The sequence below is a fragment of the Dysidea avara genome, chromosome 11 (assembly GCF_963678975.1).
Source record: "Dysidea avara chromosome 11, odDysAvar1.4, whole genome shotgun sequence".
NCBI lineage: Eukaryota > Metazoa > Porifera > Demospongiae > Dictyoceratida > Dysideidae > Dysidea > Dysidea avara.
In genome coordinates, this window is record NC_089282.1 from 20,939,577 (window position 1) to 20,958,591 (window position 19,015).

General features: G+C 39.5%; 1 protein-coding gene and 2 long non-coding RNA genes across 3 annotated transcripts; all 3 read right to left on the reverse strand.

Moving 5' to 3' along the window:
* Nucleotides 1–2,128: 2,128 nt before the first annotated feature.
* LOC136237769 (uncharacterized) lies at nucleotides 2,129–5,074 on the reverse strand. The gene is made up of 3 exons (XM_066027984.1): nucleotides 4,732–5,074; nucleotides 4,479–4,651; nucleotides 2,129–2,212 (listed from the first exon to the last, which is right to left on the reverse strand). Exons 1-3 carry the CDS (start codon nucleotides 5,072–5,074, stop codon nucleotides 2,129–2,131), a joined length of 600 nt encoding a protein of 199 aa, XP_065884056.1.
* On the reverse strand, nucleotides 2,362–3,098 carry LOC136238718 (uncharacterized). Its single transcript, XR_010693179.1, has 3 exons — nucleotides 2,884–3,098; nucleotides 2,747–2,836; nucleotides 2,362–2,691 (listed from the first exon to the last, which is right to left on the reverse strand). It is a non-coding gene; the product is annotated as an uncharacterized lncRNA (long non-coding RNA).
* LOC136238719 (uncharacterized) lies at nucleotides 3,109–3,531 on the reverse strand. The gene is made up of 3 exons (XR_010693180.1): nucleotides 3,398–3,531; nucleotides 3,214–3,296; nucleotides 3,109–3,162 (listed from the first exon to the last, which is right to left on the reverse strand). It is a non-coding gene; the product is annotated as an uncharacterized lncRNA (long non-coding RNA).
* Nucleotides 5,075–19,015: the final 13,941 nt, after the last annotated feature.

Here is a 19,015-nt window from a genome sequence, read left to right on the forward strand (position 1 = left end):
AGCCCCAACATAAACTCCACCAGTTGCCTGCTTCCCTGGGTTGAGTGGCAGTCCTGAACCCACATCCTTGTTACTGTTGGCCCAAGTACTCTGTGTAGGTCTAGGCGATGGTCTGGTGACGTTCCACCCGCTGCGAGACTCAAGCTGACGTTTGGCGGTGCTCCTGGATTGGTCAGTGGTATACCCTGCAGATCTCTCGCCGTGGGGCAAACTCGCAGTGGACCTAATAAATAACAGAGCGGGAAACGTTTAATGCATGTTTTTCAGTTTCCCCACGTGCAGGGCCAGCCTTGTGAGTTCGAGTCAATCTCTCTTGTCCCTTATTAAACTTGTTCCATGAAAAAAACAAACAGGCCTATGTGTGCACTGGTAGTCCCGTTCACAAAGGGTACTCGGAGCTCTGTGCTCGACCCTGGATATTCCCTTGACTCGGGACATTCGTTCGATACCCTTCTTAGCCACCCGCCTAACCTTTATGTATTTGGTCAGGAACACAACTATGTTCGTCATCCTGAGCCCCAAGGGGCTATCGGGAGAACCCTTTTTTTATTTTGGTGGGGGCCTCTTACCTCCGGTAGTGTTGGATTTTGCCTTCTCCGTCGCTGGATTGTGCCCTTGTGTAGCCTTCTTTAGAGTTCTCTCCAAGATCTTCTTGATGGACGCCTCCAGTTCATCCACCCAAACCATCTTGGGTGGTGGTTCGATACCGGCGTCTCCTTTATTGACCACTGAGTCTGTCCTAGTGTCCCCCTTGTCTGGGAGTTCTGGCGATGCCATTGAGTCTCATCTCAAAACAGAACAGATCACAACACTGCCTCGTGTATGTTCACTTTTTGCTCATGCGTGCTTCTAACTATTTAGTACCACACGTCATTCGTTCTGATTGAGCGCCCCTTCCCGAGTTCGCAACTTTGGACTACAATCGACCAGTTAACCTGGGTTAAACTTCATCTAACCCTCATAAAGCAAACCGGTACCAGCCATGGCATCTGGTCGAATACAACGGTGGGAACCTGCACTGGCTTCATATGAGTACACCATCAAGTTTAAGAAGAGACATCAAGGAATGTCGAACCTAGTTGGAAAGATACCACATCCGCCAGCTTGGTCTCCTCAGCAGTGTATCATCATTGGATTTCAAGATAGCATTACTTGGACTCCTTAATGTACATGTAAGACTGAATTGTATTATTTATTTGTGACTATTAGGACATTCACACTATTTTTCTACTGGCTTGGTCTCCTCAGCACTGTATCTCAGATTTCAAGATACTTGGAATTCCTTAACGTAAAAAACACTGCAGCTAAATTATAATATCCTAATTTATTTGTGACTGTTAATTAATGGTTCAATGGTTTACACAATTTCTTGTGATTATATATCACGCATCAAAAAAAATAATAACCTATTATCAAGCGTCTAACTCATACCTGTAACCTTAAAAATACAATTAAAGGTTATTAATTTGCAAGCATGAGTATCACTTCCACCCTCCTCTGGTAGCTTCAAAATATTTTACAAAACAAGTGTTTACAACGATAAAGAATACTAGTGAAAATTAAATTCAGTCAAGTCGCTTCATTTTCTTCGTTTTCTTTATTTTCATAATCTTTCTTCTTTGCCTTTCATGTTGGCGATGTTTCTTCCTATAAGTGCATAGATAGCATTAAAATCTTACACAGACTTTGAATACTTTTTAACACCATTTTCCTTCTGTTCTTTTTGTTAAATTTTTAAAGATATTCTTGGAGCTGTTATCCCTTAGAGCCAAAATCGTTAGCTTACTTCTTTGATAAGTGATGTTGATCATAGGGTAGTGGTTTCACTATTGGTTGGGCCACTGGCTGAAAAAACAAGTCGCCATTTAACCAATTTGTAAATACTTTCAATAATGCATACAACACACACACACTACACACGCTAAACATATATACACACTACACACACACACTGACTCACATGCACATGTACACACATACACCACACTACACTACACGCACACAAACACACACTACACTACATATACATTTAACCTACCAAATGTTGACTCCAACAAAGTCTCCCTGTGTACAAGGTAATTGAATCTAAAGTGAATAATTTTTAGGAACAATGACTACAAAAAAACTTTCAACTGAAAGTTGATTGTATGGCCTCTTGTAAAAGATTCACTGGTTCTGTTAACTGGCTAATATATTGGGGAGTTTGAAAAAACTGTAGTGACTTGCATCTCTGTCAGCTGCTGAATACCCAGTAGAAACCATCTTGCAAGATCCTGCAGGATCTGTGCATGTAAGTCTTGCAAGATTCTTGCAAAAGTCTTGCAAGATTTCTGTAAATCCTGCAGGATTCTGATTCTTGCAATAAAAAAGGACCTTTTCTTGCAAGAATCCTGCATAATCCTGCAAAATTCTTGCAAGATCTTGTGAAATTTTCTGGCATACCTTTTCTTGCAAGATTTTACAAAACTATTCTTGCAAGAAAGTTTAATGCACTTCGGTTTCTTGCATGTCTTGCAAGACCATCATTAGCTTTACACATGCATCCTATAGCTGGCCACTTATAATTCGATAATCAATGAATATGAAAACATTTATTAGTAGCTGAACATAATCTTGTAAATGGACATGACTCTTGCTCCAAGCTGTTGTATTTAACTCTAACTTGATTGTTGTACAGAACTTGATTCCCAGCTATCGTAGAAAACAACACATTTAAGGAATGTTCCACCACTATATAGTTTGTTACCTATGTTTATCCATTGAAAATATGTCACATACAGTTATCGTCAATGCTATTTCGGTTTTGAATTCCCCACTGCATGCTGTATTAGGTAACCTGTAATATGCAGTTGCAATCATATATAAAACAGTATTAGTCACTACCTGGAGTTCATCATTTCGTTGTTGAGGTCAACTGATTGGATGATTGCTTGCATTATCTTGTTTACAACCAGTAGCGTACAGTGTTAATGCTCTCAACTTTATGGATATTCTCAGTGACGTTGAGGCATCCATACTAATAAACATTTAAATGCTCACTTATTTCGTTGTTGAGGTCAACTGATTGGATGATTGCTTGCATTATCTTGTTTACAACCAGTAGCGTACAGTGTTAATGCTCTCAACTTTATGGATATTCTCAGTGACGTTGAGGCATCCATACTAATAAACATTTAAATGCTCACTTATGTCAACTAAACATTATCTCCTTACAGGATAAAGCAGAGCAAGAGCCAACTTGGAAGTGGCAAGATGTAACCGCCTACTATGATGTGTATTGTATTGTAGCTATCCTTCTGTACGAAAAAATATTATTGTTCTATAGTGACTTGGTAACCTACAGTATAATTTAGATACTAGTCACACCAGAATATGCCAATGATACAAACTAGCTTACCAGATAATTTATAGCAAGACATCATTTTACTGCCTAGACGGCTCTGCATAGTGACGGAACTTCGGAGACGCATGTTCTCACACATCGATAAATTCCCAGTTTCTTCGCCTTCACGCTAGAAAACTATGGTTGCAGTGTTGTAGGATACCATCATGTAGCTTGCACCATAGCGGGCTGAAAGACCGGCCACTACTCGCCGTAGCCATCACAACTAGCTCGCACTAATACTGCACTTTTCCTCTCAGTCTTTAAACTTCCTTTACCATGTCACAATAGGGTACCATACTACAAGTAACGGCGACTTCCACTAGAGCCGCTTTATGATGTAAGTCACGATGTCACAGCTCGGAAATAACTCCCACCGGAAGAAACCGGCCAGCAATCATTCAAAATACGAGTAAAAACTTAAATGTCACCTTTTAGATCAAGAATTTCAATAGTAAAATAATTCTTTCTTCACTACTCCACTCGACACCGTTGCTAAAGAAGCCGTTTCTATGGTAATATTCTTTACTCTAAATAACGTGCTTATTATAGAATATTGTATTTAATAATTTAAAATGTATTTCGGTATTTTTCTGCGACAGCTTATCCTTCTGGTGACTCTGTGACTTCTGTCAGGCTCTTGGCATGGTGTTATCAGTCTTGTATAGCTATAAACACTGAAAGAAAGAAAAAAAACATGAATGACAACTACCTCTGGTCCTACCTGTAAAATGTATTGCTGTAACATGCTGTTACTTGGATATCTTTGTGCTCTCCATGAACTACTAGTGACTTGGCTCCAGGGGTAGCTACTAATCCAGAACTTTCCTCAATGCGGCAGATAGTCATCATATAGTACGTAAATCATTTTCCCCAAAGTATATTATAATTCTTTCAATTAAGTGTATATATAATTATAAATTCAAGTAAGAAGTTTTCAAGAATCTGTATAATCCTTGCAAGATTTTTATGTTCTTGCAAGAATAGAGTGATTCTTGCACTAGATATTCCTGCAGTCATATTTTCTTGCAAGATTTTAACTACTCTTGCAAGAATTTGACAAGAAATTCTTGCAATCATAATTTCTTGCAAGAACTTGCAGGATCTTGCAGGTTCTTGCAAGATGGTTTCTACTGGGTAATATGGATGAGCACAAGAGAGATATCTGCATTAATATAGTACGAAGCGCTGTCGCTAACAGATTGATCCACAAGCCACCAGAGCCGACTCGTTCAAAAGACTTATGGTTGGGAAATGTGGAGTATGCCACTAGAATGTTGCCACCAGCAGAAACTCGGTCAGGACACAACAAAGTTCTTTGTCAAGCCCTCATGACACTAGCTTCACACCATCATCAATCTGTGCTCCTCTGCACACATCAAACAAAAGTCTTGCCATGTCACCCAAATGTGGGTGCTGGTCTGACTTGAAATTGTTGATCAAATCGTCCATTTGAAGAGCACCGCCTTCTTGCGAATATATAAGGCCACTGCCTTGGCCATTTGGGTTGCCATACCTATCAAAAAGAGTTTGGCTGGCTCCTCCGTGCCCAGAAAACATAAATACTAACCATCTATATGATACGTCATATTCTCTGGAAGCTGCATTGACTACTAAGGCCAATAATTGTTGTTTCGTCATGTTTCTCTTGGACATTACTTCGTACTTCAACTTCTCAAAAGCATAGGCCATACTTGCTCCGTCGTTCTCCGTTCCGTATAGTGTATCAAGTCCCTTTTCATTTGTTACGTAATCATTAATTAGATACAATGAATGCGACTCCAATCCTACCCTCCATGCTGTGAGCTACAGGTTGATACGCAACCGTAACGAAACCTAGTCTCGTGCCCAGACCGCTTTTTTTTTGTGTGTAGGGGCGGAGAAAATAAAAAAAGCGGTCTGGGCATGAGACTAAACGAAACCAATCTGGAATTGACAAACTTCACCCATGTCACTTACGTGATGTTTGCGCGTGTATTACCTAGTCTAGGAAAGGCGCGGAAGTGTCCCACGTTTCAAGCACTGCTCCCAACAGCTCAAAAAGTGTCCAGTTGCAACTTCCAAGATGTTACAGAACTCAATAAAGATACAGAAGCGTTCAAAGAATGGGTTAAAGGGTAGATATGAATGGCACCATTGAATTATAATTATTTGCCCTGTCATAGAAAACCAAATCTTGACTCCTTCCGGTTTAACTTTTGAATCTTCTCTTGCTGCATCTATAATATCCACGGACTGGAAAACTTTGATATCAAGCTGACTTTCTTGCTCATTTGGCTGTACAATTCTGCCTGTGAGCTCACATCTATGTATTCCACAAAGTCTATCAAGCAACAATCCTTTAATCATCAAGGTGTCTGGCACTTTTCCTTTTCGTAACTTTCTTATAACCTTGCACACCAACAGAAAGTGTAATGCAGCAAACAGTTCTCCAAACTTGGTGGGTAATCCGGTTCCATCAGTTTTTATGGGATTTCTTTGGTGGCAATTTTCAATCGCATGTTGATCATCTTCATCTGAGGAAGAAGACGGGAACTGGCTAGTAGCTATGCTGATACACTTAGACTTGGAAATTAAAATATCTGGTGAGCCGTGAAACATAAAAAAACCCGTGTCGACAATGCCATTGCATTGGCTTCCTGCAAAAGCTGAGAAACCAGCAGCGGCAGACGTCCCGGTAAATACTGCTTGATAATCTCCTAAACTGTTTATGCATGAAGCAATGCGTTGGCTCCATTCGTTGTCATTCCAGTCGAGGGCAAGTACGGGTGGGCTAAACAATTTATCAACGGACTGAATCAAAGTTTGAAGTTCGGCCTTTTTACCCGGATCCTCAATTTGTTCAAGGCGTTTATTCAAACGAAACAAATAGCTATCATTAGGTGATAAACACGCCTGCAAAGCATCATGATCCACATGTTGTTCTTCACAAAATTTTAGATCGGCAGTGACATAGCCTCTGGTTGGCACACGGAATAAATTAAACATTATCTCAGATGTTAACGATGAAAAAATGGCATGATTTGGGTGACAATACGCATAAAATGTTTGTGTTACTTTCCGGAACTGTCCAGTTAATGTCCAATTCTCATTTTTGCAGCCCACACCATGCCTTTGGAGTGCCTTTATGTCTCGCTCAATTATTCTTTTCAATTCCCTTAACTCATTACTGAAAATGTCTTCATGAATAGAAAAAAACGTGCTGAGGGAGACGAAAAACTGTCTGATACACCAACACTGTTCCAAAGTAATAAAAGGTGAGCTGGAAAATACAATACAATTATAGACAGATTTTTATCATTTTATCATCATGGGGCAAGACTGAGCATTTACAGGAAATTCACATAAAAATGTAAATGAAAATGCTATTGTCAAAGAAACGTTGCAAATATTTGCATGCTAACCATGCGGTACATTTTTGATATAGATCACTAGAACAGCCCATAAACTTCAATGGCTTCATCACAAGCACTACCCTTTAAGGTGGCGGTTACCTGGCCATTTCCGGTTTGGAACATAATTTTCACGACTGTGCTATGGGCATGTTTGGCTTGCTATGCTAATATACTCAATGCCAAACGTTAAACCATCTCTTGCACTATTAGCATGCTGATTGTGTGGCGATCTGTTTACGAGAAGCTGCGCTACAAGGCCAATTGTGAGAGCATGCGAAAATCTCTTTCTGCGTCAACTTACGCAAAACTTTCAGCGATTGAACGGCTACTGTTGTGTGAAATCCTTTCTTTAGTGGAATATACAGGGCGCAATACACACACTTTAAGCCTAATAAAGCTGGAAAGCACGATACTTGGGCTTAAACCAATTGCGAACATGGCATACAGTGACAATAAAAGCCGCTATATCAACAGACGGTCTAAAATAATGCTTATTACGCTATTGCGCCCTGCACCTACCACTTATCGTTCATTATAAACAATTACAGAGGTCTCCCTCACTAGTATACAAGAGAAAACTGACACAGAAAATCGTGCTGCCACTCTAGCATACCATGCCTAAACCACAAATTACGTAAGCCACGAAGCGTTCGCGCAATACTTGAAAACACATATGGCTTCACAATTGAAAGGCCTACTTCCAGGTAACAGCCACCTTAAAAATGTCCTTGTGGGGATTACATAAAAAAGGACTGAAACAAGGTGAATATCGTAATGCTTGGCTATTGATCCCCTATATGTTGTCACTTTACGCGTACACATTGTGGACTTCGCTCAGGCTTGCCCCAATAAGTAAACATTTAGCTTGCAGGGCATTCCTACCTACATTTCGTGAGACGATCCTCGATCGAGTCTACAAAAAAGTAACAGACCAATTGACAATGTGCACCATTAATCAGAAAAAACATAAAATTCAACCCCACAAATGAGTGGAAATAGAAAATACGGTAACTAGAAGTGCCTGGTAAAATTAGCACCTGTGATAGGAAAGTGGTCCCTATACCATTTAATGTACAGGGCTCAAAGTGTGTATGCAAATGACCCAAACATAACAATGTGCATCAATTAGAATACTGTGGAACAACCCCTCAATAAGGACACCTCTATAATCAGGACAGCTAGTTTAGGTCTCCGCATTAAAGGTTCCACTGTATAGCAACCACAACGGCTTGGCGTGGTCACTTGGCCCACTTACTTTGGAATCTTTGACGATGATGACAGCGTTTCATGCTAAAACGACACAGAACGTATTTCGCACAAGCCTGCTGTAGCTACCTTAATAACATACCTTATCTGCCATGACAATAATACACCACCAGTACAGTGTAGTTATCTTTGATTGACTATCACACCCGTTACGTAAAATGGTATCCTTTTTAGGAAATCACATGCATAACATTTTCTTATTATTTATTTTTTATTATTAACACTTTACAGTGACCAGCACTGAAGGTCTGACAGCAACATGTGCTGCAGCCTTAGTGTACGAGGAGCGCGTCACACACTAAACAGTGCATAGTGAGGAAACAAACTGAGCCGGGCACATGTAAACCAGCTCCTCACTGATCCAGATGCATCCATATGGCTATAGCTAAGCTAACATGATGATAATGCTTACAAATTACTTAAGCCCCTTGCCTACCATTCATGCAGAATCAATTTCTTTTGAACAAGAGTAATCAATGACTGGAATAACCTTGCAAGTAATATTGTTAAGTGTTCTTCATAACTTTAAATCAGCCATCGACAATTGGTTATATGACACTAGATTTATGTTAATGTAATGTTTATAGTTACTTTATTGTTTTATTGTATGTAATGTTACGTATGTATGTAAGTACTGTATTTGAATGGGTGTACAGGCTTTTTAGCCTAAACCCAAATCTCATCTTAATCATAATACTGTACTACTGTATCCTACTGTAGCGTAGCAACATCATCGCCTCGATCATCACCACCAACACCTAATGCACACACCAGATTTTATTTGCTTTTACGAAATTCTCCATAAGCCATATATTCAGTGGTGTCGGACTAATGCATGTTAAATCAGGTTCGAAGCAGTGGCTATATCTAGCTAGTTATGATGATGCACTATATGGGCTGGACTTCAAGTAGCTATCCTACTGTAGCATAATTAGCTATACGTAGCTATCTGCCACCAGGATTTGCTTAATTATTAAGCATGCTGTATGCACTACAGCAATAGTCTCTCAATAGGGATAATTGCCCACGTTCCGGCTTCTAGGGGCCTTTTTGAAATCGGGTGGAACGAGTCTGTCGGAGGGTTAACTTTCGTGAGACGTATGCGAACTTCACCATCTTTCACTGCAACACCATGGCATTGGTCAGCTGGGTCCATCTCTCCCTGCCCAGTGACGACGTCCCAAGCAAAGGACACTATAATAGAATAGCTAATCACAATGTGTGTGTATATGATATTACCTTTATCCCCTTTCTTTAGCTTCTTGCTTGGTTCCTGTATGACTGGCATTTCCTCGGTGGTGACTAGATATAATCAACAGCAGATATATGAATACACAACCACAATTACAACAATAGGATATATACAGCATTAATAGACCTGAGATAACATGTGTCACAGTTATGACAAGTGTAACAGTTGTAACAGTGTAACAGAAAATGCAAGAATTACGAGCCTGCATACACGTGCGTTATTGTTACCAGGGCTGGTAGGGCAGCAGATGGCAGCTCAACGACAACAAATCACCAATCGAATTGTTCATAATAGCTGGTGGCTGATTGTACGTGGAACATGCCACCAGCTACATGGTATGCCAAATACAATTTTTACAACTGCATGACTTTACATGTATACATACAACCAGGAAGCCTCACCAAAAATATGAGGCTTTTCGTCCCTTATATTTTACATGGCAGGACTCCTCAGCTGGTGCCATGGTAGGCATGATAAACAGATAACATGGGTATATTATTAGTGCACTCTACAATATGAGGTACTGTACACACATACAGCACAGTACAGATACAGGGACAAGTAAAGGCATGCTCCACACAAAAGGGTTTACCACAAACACATGTCTGAGGCAAGTTAACAGGTTGCCATCCAAATCTTAAACACAGGGCATCATGAAACTCCCCCTTGCTTAAGGCAAACCCATGTTCAGCAATAGGTAGCGTTGTTAACCAACACAATGCGCCTCGCTCTGATGCAGCTTCAAAGGCACGTCAGATAAACTAAGCTGAGATGCTCCAGATCGAAGGGTATGCAACTTGCAACTCCCTCAAGATCTCATGAAACCCTAGTTAAAATCTGAAACGCAGCATCCAGTGTGCTTCTTCCTGGAAGGGTTGAAATGAGGAAATGTACTACGAGAACGGAGAAACGAGTGGAAAGATAAATTTTGGAAAGCTCTAAGCTTATCTTATAGGTCAAATTATAATGGGCGTGGAATATAAATTACTTATTAAAGTTACAGTGACTGCTTAATCTTTAAAATGCTTTACGATGTAGCAAATGCAAGCATGCACAAGACAGCTAGTATCATCAACATTCCTTAAATTTTCTTGTCACATAACTTCGAAATCGCAAGATCAAATCTTGGCTCATTTAAAATGACCTTTGAGACTTGCAAGCATAAAAAAGTTGCATACAGTATTAGTCATGCAGAATCAGATCTATGGCTTTCTGAGGTTTCCAGACTCTGGTCTAGCATTTGCTTGACTTGCATGAATACCGGCCATTCTGTCTAATAGAGCATTCTTGATCAGTCTGTCCAGTTAACAATTATGCTACTTTCACATTTCACATGCACTGTTATGGATACATGGTTTGCACAGCTATAAAATATTATATACAAACTTTGTCTATAACTCTGACAACCATGGAACATAGAAATTTTCTAATAGAAAGCTATTTACCGGCTTTGGTACAGAAAGGGGGAAGGGTTGTAGCAAAGATTACGGAGGGGCTTAGGCACTCTAAAATTATCTATAGCTATCATTTGAGACTTGAGAGCCCTAGCTCAATGGCATCAATACTCTAATAGAGCAGTCACAGTATTCTTAAGAGGAGCAGTGTTGCAAGCTACGTGTGTAGTTATATAGTTGACAAAGGGCAATTATTGTCAGAAGGTATATAGTTACTTTTTTTTAATTTATCTTTTTGGTCTTTGACTTACAGCTAGGCCATGGTGTCACCAAGCTAGACCCCCAGTAAATAAAATAAGTCTCCTCCACCCCCCCCCCCCCCAAGTTTACATTATTTTAGTGTCTTTAATAGCTGTCAAGTTCAAGCTTTGCTGTTATCAGATACACTAGACTGCATTATTAGTGTATTTTGACTGCTCTTGGCTGTGCAAAACACAATAATATAATATTGCACATTCCTACAGCTGTTACTATACATGTGTCTGCTTGTCATTGCTGTCACAATAGCATCCTAATGCAGTGCTCATGAAAACACAGGAGATGGTATCTCTACCTGTCACCAGACATGAAACTCTGATAAGTTAGACAGTAAGTAGTCATGCTTTTAATACTCATAAGCACCATTCCAAAGATCCCAATGCAGTGGCTGGCCTGCATCGTATTTTACTGTTTTATGGACAAAAGGGTTTCCCCCCTTAATTTAGCAATCTGACATCAAAGTTATATGGCTCTTAATAGGAATTGGAAATGACATTATGTGCCCAGTATGCAATTTGACATCACCTGTTGATGGGTACCACTTTGAAGAGCATGAAAGACTAGTCATAATAGTTCTTAAATATCTGTAGGTTTGTATATTAATGAAAAATGTCACAATATACACACCATGTACAATAGTGTGTCTATTGCAACATTTTTGTTGTTGTGTCAGATACACTTTGAGTGTGCATGGCACAATTCATTTTTTACAGTGTATGAATTTTCTCTAAGGTTAACCAATATAATTGCTTTGGTGGAAGCCACTGACTTTTCCACAGAAGAAACTCTGATGTACCTCAAAGAAGATACCCTAGTTATTCTTGCATGCACATTATTATTAACACAACATGTACACCACGCATAATACTCTTTTTCATGTAGTATGGCTTCAGAGGGTGTCATAGTATACTTAGTCAGTTTATATATACCTTATCTATACTCCATACTTTCAATGCAGTCTGTGTAGCCCGGGTGACTGTCCTATTTAATGACTGGCAGTTAGTGAATTAGCAGTAGTGAAGTTATAATCATAATCTTCTGTGCTTTTAATGAATCTGTAAATATGGATAAAAATTTGTATGACTGAATGCGGCTGACCCCCCCAGGAGGACCAATTGCTTAAAGTTTATATAATTATATGGCTACTTTCACATGTATAATAGGTGTACCAAGAGGTATACAAAGGTAGCTATAGGGGGAGTTTGAAGCACAAGATGAAATGATTTAGCTGAGTCCCCAAATGTGTAGCTATACACCCAGTGCATGGTGTGACCATATTAAGTAGGTCCCAACAATAGCTAAAGTTTACTTTAATTTATCACAGTCATCCCTGCATTTTTCAGGGCACGTATATACTAGGGATGTGTGATGCAGTAAATTCTGTGTATCATGCATATGTATCAAATGCATTCAACTCTTTAAATCGTCAAGCAGCATTGCACAATATTCAGCATTTATGTCCATCATTCTCCACTATCCTTATCAATACTTACAGGACTGATGTCAATCTATACATTGGAGGTGAAACATTGCTATCAGAAGAGGGTACCATCCATGGGGATCCCCTGGCAAAGCCCATGTATGCTTTGGGAGCTGTTCCTTTAATTAAAACCTTATCTGATTACTTTGTTAAGCACGTTTGGTATGCCAATGATGCTACAGCTTGTGGATCCTTGCCTGATATTCGCCGCTGGTGGAATGAACTTGCTTCTATTGGTCCTATACCTATGGTTATTTCCCTAATCCATCTAAAACTCGTTTGATTGTCAAGCCTTCTCATTATGATGCTGCCATCTCAATCTTTCATGGTACAGGTATATTAATCACTGCTGCAGAGGGAAAGTATCATTTAGGGGCTGCTTTAGGCACAGCCTCTTTTGTTTCTTCTTTTGTTAACCACAAAGTTTCTGTGTGGAAGCATGAATTAGAAGTTCTGGCTGATATATCTGTGACACAACCGTATGTGGCTTATGCTGCTTTCACACATGGTGTTATCAGTAGATGGAACTATCTGGTCAGATGTATTCCGTGATCTACTTAGTCCTTTGGAGGAGGTGATTTGTACCAAGTTGTTACCAAACCTGACTGGACAGTGTGCATTTAACGGTGTAGAACGTGAATTGCTTTCTCTTCCTCCTAGACTTAGTGGTTTAGGTATAATCAGTCCATCCAAATATGCATCTCACCTATTCACTTCTTCATTTAGTATTACTGCTCCCTTGGTGGATCTTATTTTACAACAATCTTCTATCTACTCTAATAATGTTTTGGAGTTTCAACTTGGTGCTAAACAGCAAGCCTTTACCAACTGTTGACAGTTTTTATCGGGCTTGTATAATCAACTCTTACCTATCCTTTCACCCAAGTTACAACGCTCTCTATTACTCTCTAGTGAGAAAGGCTCATCTAGCTGGCTTACTACCCTTCCTCTATCTGATCATGGCTATACTTTACATAAAGGAGCCTTTCATGATGCCCTTTGTCTTTGTTATGGCTGGCAGCCCACTTCCCTGCCTTCAAGTTGTGTTTGTGGGAAATCAATGACTGTTGAGCATGCTTTCAGCTACTCCTTTGGTGGCTTTTCCTCAATAAGGCATAATGAATTGCATGATATCACGGCATCCTTAAAGCTTGTTATCAGAAGTCTGCCACAATGTTCGCATTGAACCATCATTACAGCCTTTGTCAGGAGAACAATTTCATTATAGATCTGCTAACATTGAAGATGGTGCTAGGCTTGACGTAAGTGCAGAAAGTTTTTGGGGGCAGGATAGGAAGATGGCCTTTTTTGATGTAAAAGTTTTTAACCCTTTGGATGCTTCCTATTCCTCCTCCCCTCTGGCTCAATGCTATTGTCGGGCTGAACTGGACAAGAAGAGAATGTACGATGCGCGAATACATGAGGTAGAAAGGGGCACTTTCTCTCCTTTGGTGTTTTCATGCACTGGAGGGATGGGCCCTGCTGCAACTGTTGTCTACAAAAGACTTGCAACTCTTATTTCTGAGAAACGGGGTCATCTATATTGTCAAACTCTATTTTGGATAAGATGTAAACTCTCTTACTCTTTTCTCCGCTCAGCAGTGATGTGTTTAAGGGGTTCAAGATCGACACACCACAGATGTAATATACAATTGCAAGATCTGGCTATTGACTTGGCCTGTTCCAACAGTATGGAACTTCAATAATCTATAGTGTATGCATACAAATGTTTTGATATGTGCTTTATTAAAGGTTTTTTCAAATGTAATATTTTATCACTGCTACAAAACTGCTTAGTATCGTGATGCTGGAGGATCATATACATCACAAATGTAGGTTGTAATCCATCAGTTTGATTTTGTGCAACGTTTGTATAACTGAACATGTTAAATTTTTAAAGATTTTCACATTCTTACTATCTAATCCAAAACAGTCAAGCTGTAAAAAAAGAGTGCGGCCCTGAGAAAGGCTATGGTGAAAAAAGATGTGAAATCCAAGGTGGCGGCCAAGAAATGGCTGTGATGGTAGGTTAATGGTAAAAATTTTAATAACGACAATTCGGGTGAATTTTGTGCGAAGACCAGTGGCACCAAATTCACTGAATTGTTGTTATTAAAATTTTTACCATTAACCTACCATCACAGCCATTTCTTGGCCGCCACCTTGGATTTCACATCTTTTTTCACCATAGCCTTTCTCAGGGCCGGAGGGGGGGCTAAGCCCCCCCTCAGCAGACCTAGGGGGGGGCTTTAGCCCCCTAGCCCCCCCCTTTCCGCCGCCTATGCACTGAGTTATGATTCGAAAGGCAACTACGTGCAGCAAATGCGAGATAGAGATACTCTAATAGAACAGTCACCCTAATAAAGCATTCAGCTGCATTTATAATTTACTCAGTTATATTACATTGTAAGTTATTCTGTAGGGAATTCAGCTACAAACAAGTCACCCTGTAGTCAGATCAGCTAGAAGAAGGTACCTAATAGAGAGTTCAGCTACAAATAAGCCATCATGTAGAGAGTTCAGCTCAAATAAATCACCCTGTAGAGAATTCAGCTACAAACAAATTGCCCTGTAGAGAGATCAGCTAGAAGAAGTTACCTTGTAGAGAGTTCAGTTACAAAGAAACAATCATGCAAAGAGTTTAGCTGCAAACAAATCACCCAGTAGAAAGTTCTGCTATGAACAGATCACACTGTAGAGAGTTCAGTTAGAAACAAGTCATCCTGTAGATAGATCAGCTAGAAGAAGTTTACTTTGTAGAGAGTTCAGCTACAAAGAAACCACCATGTAAAAGAGTACAGCTGCAAACAAATCACCTGTAGAGAATTCAGCTACAAACAAATCACCCTGTAGAAAGATCAGCTAGAAGAAGTTACCTTGTAGAGAGTTCAGCTACAAACAAATCACCCTGTAGAAAATTCAGCTACAAACAAGTCACCCTGTAGAGAGATCAGCTAGAAACAAGTCATCCTGTAGAGAGTTCAGCTAGAAGAAGTTACGTTGTAGAGAGTTCAGCTACAAAGAAACTATCATGTAGAGAGTTCAGCTGCAAATAAATCGCCCTGTAGAGAATTCAGCTACAAACAAATTACCCTGTAGAAAGATCAGCTAGAAGAAGTTACCTTGTAGAGAGTTCAGCTACAAACAAATCACCCTGTAGAGAGTTTAGCTACAAACAAGTCACCCTGTAGAGAGATCAGCTAGAAACAAGCCACCCGTAGAGAGTTCAGCTAGAATGATATCACACCGAAATTATCTTTCTTGGAGTGGGGCTGAAAACCGTGATAAAGATCGAGATACTCTAATAGAGCAGTCACTCTAATAAAGTAGTCAGTGTGTAGCGAGCTATGTAAGGATTTTTATGTAGTTTATCAGCTAGAAATGGTAGCTGGTGAGGTGGAAAGCTCTTGTGAGTTGGTTGTGACCTTTCTTTTTTTTTTTTTTTGGTCTCACCTTACCAAACTATAGAAATAAGTCTGGGTCAGCTTAGCGGAGCCCCCCCTCATATCAACTACTTCCTCCGCCGCTGACTCAGTGATTTGTAATCCGATTGTTCTGTACTACTGCAAGGACTTTCTATGATGATTATTCCAGCTACATACTGATTTTCAGCTCGTTGCTCTAAGCGGTTTGCCTGGTAGATACGAAAACTAATAGTTTTTTTATAAAAATCGATCGCGTAATTTTGACACAGGTTGGGTTTCGTGTCATATCTCCATGGTCTTTATCCCGATTCCTTTCAAACCACAAAAAGGCACTTCTACGATGGTTGCTCCATCTACATATCAATTTTCAACTGATTCCTTCAAGGAGTTTACCCTGTAGGCGTGACAGATCTTCGACCTTATTTTACGCAAATAATCGGTCATAACTCCGTGAATGTTCATCGGATTCCTACCAAAGTTGGTACGGAGATCCGCCGTAAGGCCAATGAAACTTGATTACCAGTTTCTCGCTCAGATTTTTGAAAATTTGATGCGGGCGGGCGGTTATTATTCATTATTCATTATTTTTCCAAAAGCACAACACACATCCAAACATGAAGATTTCTGCCAAAAAACAGTGGGATCTACACTGATTACTCTTGCATTAAATAGCTAAAGTACATTACTAATCTATAACAAGTGATTTTTCCATTAGAGTATAGCTGATTGCTCTATTAGAGTAAAAGTGACTGTTCTATTAGCGTATTTCGATCTGAAATACCAATAATGAAATTCCATGCGGGTGGATCAAAAGCATGCGGGCGATGACGCGAAACTGCTAATCAAGTTTCATTGGCCTAATAAGCCCTTTAAGTGTGCCAAATTTCAGCCCAATCCAAGCACGCATTCGTGTTTTATGGCGAATTTTGCGAAGTGTGCAAAATGAAGATGAAGAAGAAAAAAACGAAGAAATCAAACGAAATTTTGTTCGCTCGTATCTCGGAAATGGCTGGAGCGATTTTCTTCAAATTTGGTATGCAGACTACGGTATGCAGACTACCCTAACTGGGCGGCACGTATCCAGCAAATTTGGTTCCAATCGGATAAGGGATCACAGAGCTACATAGGTGTGAAAATTGCGTTTTCTTTCTTCCTGTTAATATACTCACGGTGTGGCGCGCCGGCTTCTTGGGCCGCACGACACACTATCGTGTCTTGATAAGATTGCTGTACAATACAAAGCTTTATGGAATGTTTTGATAAAAAGGTTTTCATGTACAAGTACACTTTAAGAATACAATGTAGTAGTAGTCAGTTTCTTTTGTGTTTAAAACATCTTCTGTATACTTAATGTTCTTGTTTTGTTAGTATTTATTTTTGTTCTTGTAGTAGTAGTTTTGTTTTACAGGTGTATTTGCTTATGTCATTGTCTTTGTAATTTCTGGTGTGTATGTGCTTTTTGTGGGAAGTACGCCTACAGGCTTGTCCTTTTGTACAACCCGGTCTTTTGACAAAATTGATAATAACATAACATTACCTAGAAACCTCTTCTGATCATACTTGTTACATGCAGGGATACACAATTGTTTCTTTGACTATTTTTAGATTCATGCACATATTCTTGCGTGCTCCACTTATTTAGAAAATCATCTCATGACATTATTATTCTGACCTAGTCATTTCCAAGTATGTAAGCTTGTTACTAATGTTGCAATTGGTGGTAATCACATCACTTCCTTTTCTTCGCTTTAGGGCTGGACCTGTCTCCTTATCATAAGGCTCATGGTTTCATCATCTTTTGATGGTAATTACATCTTTAAACTTATCTTCATGGTCAATTTTGCTACCAATGGATAAACCTTTAATCTGAGATGGCTGCAACAGTGATTGTATCAATGTATGAAATCAACATGAATTTTGCCGTCTGTCCTCTTCCTTTTTGGCCTTATAATACAGGAGCAAGCAATCAAATAACATTTTCTTGTATTGAGAGTATACTGGTGGCTCCTCCGGTCCATTACGTATTCTTTGCATCTGTCCATTGACTCATGTGCTTTACTCCTGTATAATGCATGAAGTATCACAAAAGTAAATAACACATATTTATGCAAGGGTCAAGACTAGGCATGAGGCTATTATGCTCCAAAAATTGAGCATTATGCTTTTGAGCAGTGCTCAAAAAACCACCTATTATGCTTTTGAGAATTACCCATTATTCCCAAAATTATGCCACCATAATTGGTTGATAATGCCAGTTTATTGCTGTATCATACCATTTTCGTTGATATTTAAGCTTTGAATTCTTTAGCTGGTTGCTGTATTAGAGTATTTCATCAATGTGACTGCTTTATTAGAGTAAATAATAGTCGGTGACTGTTCTATTAGAGTTTCTGACTGCTCTATTAGAGTATCTCGATCTTTTTTAACGGAATTGTGCAATCTGTAGATTTTCCTACTGTTAAAGCTTTATAATCATCTCAAAATGCTAGCATAATTCCTGATTTCCACACATACCTATTATGCCCGAAATTATGCCGGCATAATCGCCGCATCCCTAGTCAAGACACACACTTTCAAGCACATATGTGCGTGTGACCAACACCAAATTCTTATGCCCACATGCCTCTGGCCACAAAGCACTGTGGGACCTGTACTATCAAATTTTAAATGTGTAATAATGTTGCAACAAATTGGCTCTGTCATATGCCACAATCATTCCAGGATACACAGGGTTACGTGAGGATACAGTGGGTTACGTGAGGATACACAGGATTACTTGAGGATACAATGGGTTATGTGAGGATACACAGGTTACTTAAGGATACACTGGGTTACAATGAATTACATGAGGATACACTGGCCATGGGTTACATGAAGATTAAAGGGCACTGAGCATTACACTTAGGATTGCTAGATGTCTTTGAGAAGCGGAGCTGTGCCTCATTTTTCTGCCTTGGTGCAAATTTATATATGAGAGTTCGTGGTGTTAGAGGTTGATAACATAACTATACATGACATCCTATCACATAAATTTAAGCTATTCAATTTTAAGCGACCTGATCATGAAGACTGTATGACCTTGGTGGATTTGTGGATTCCAGTT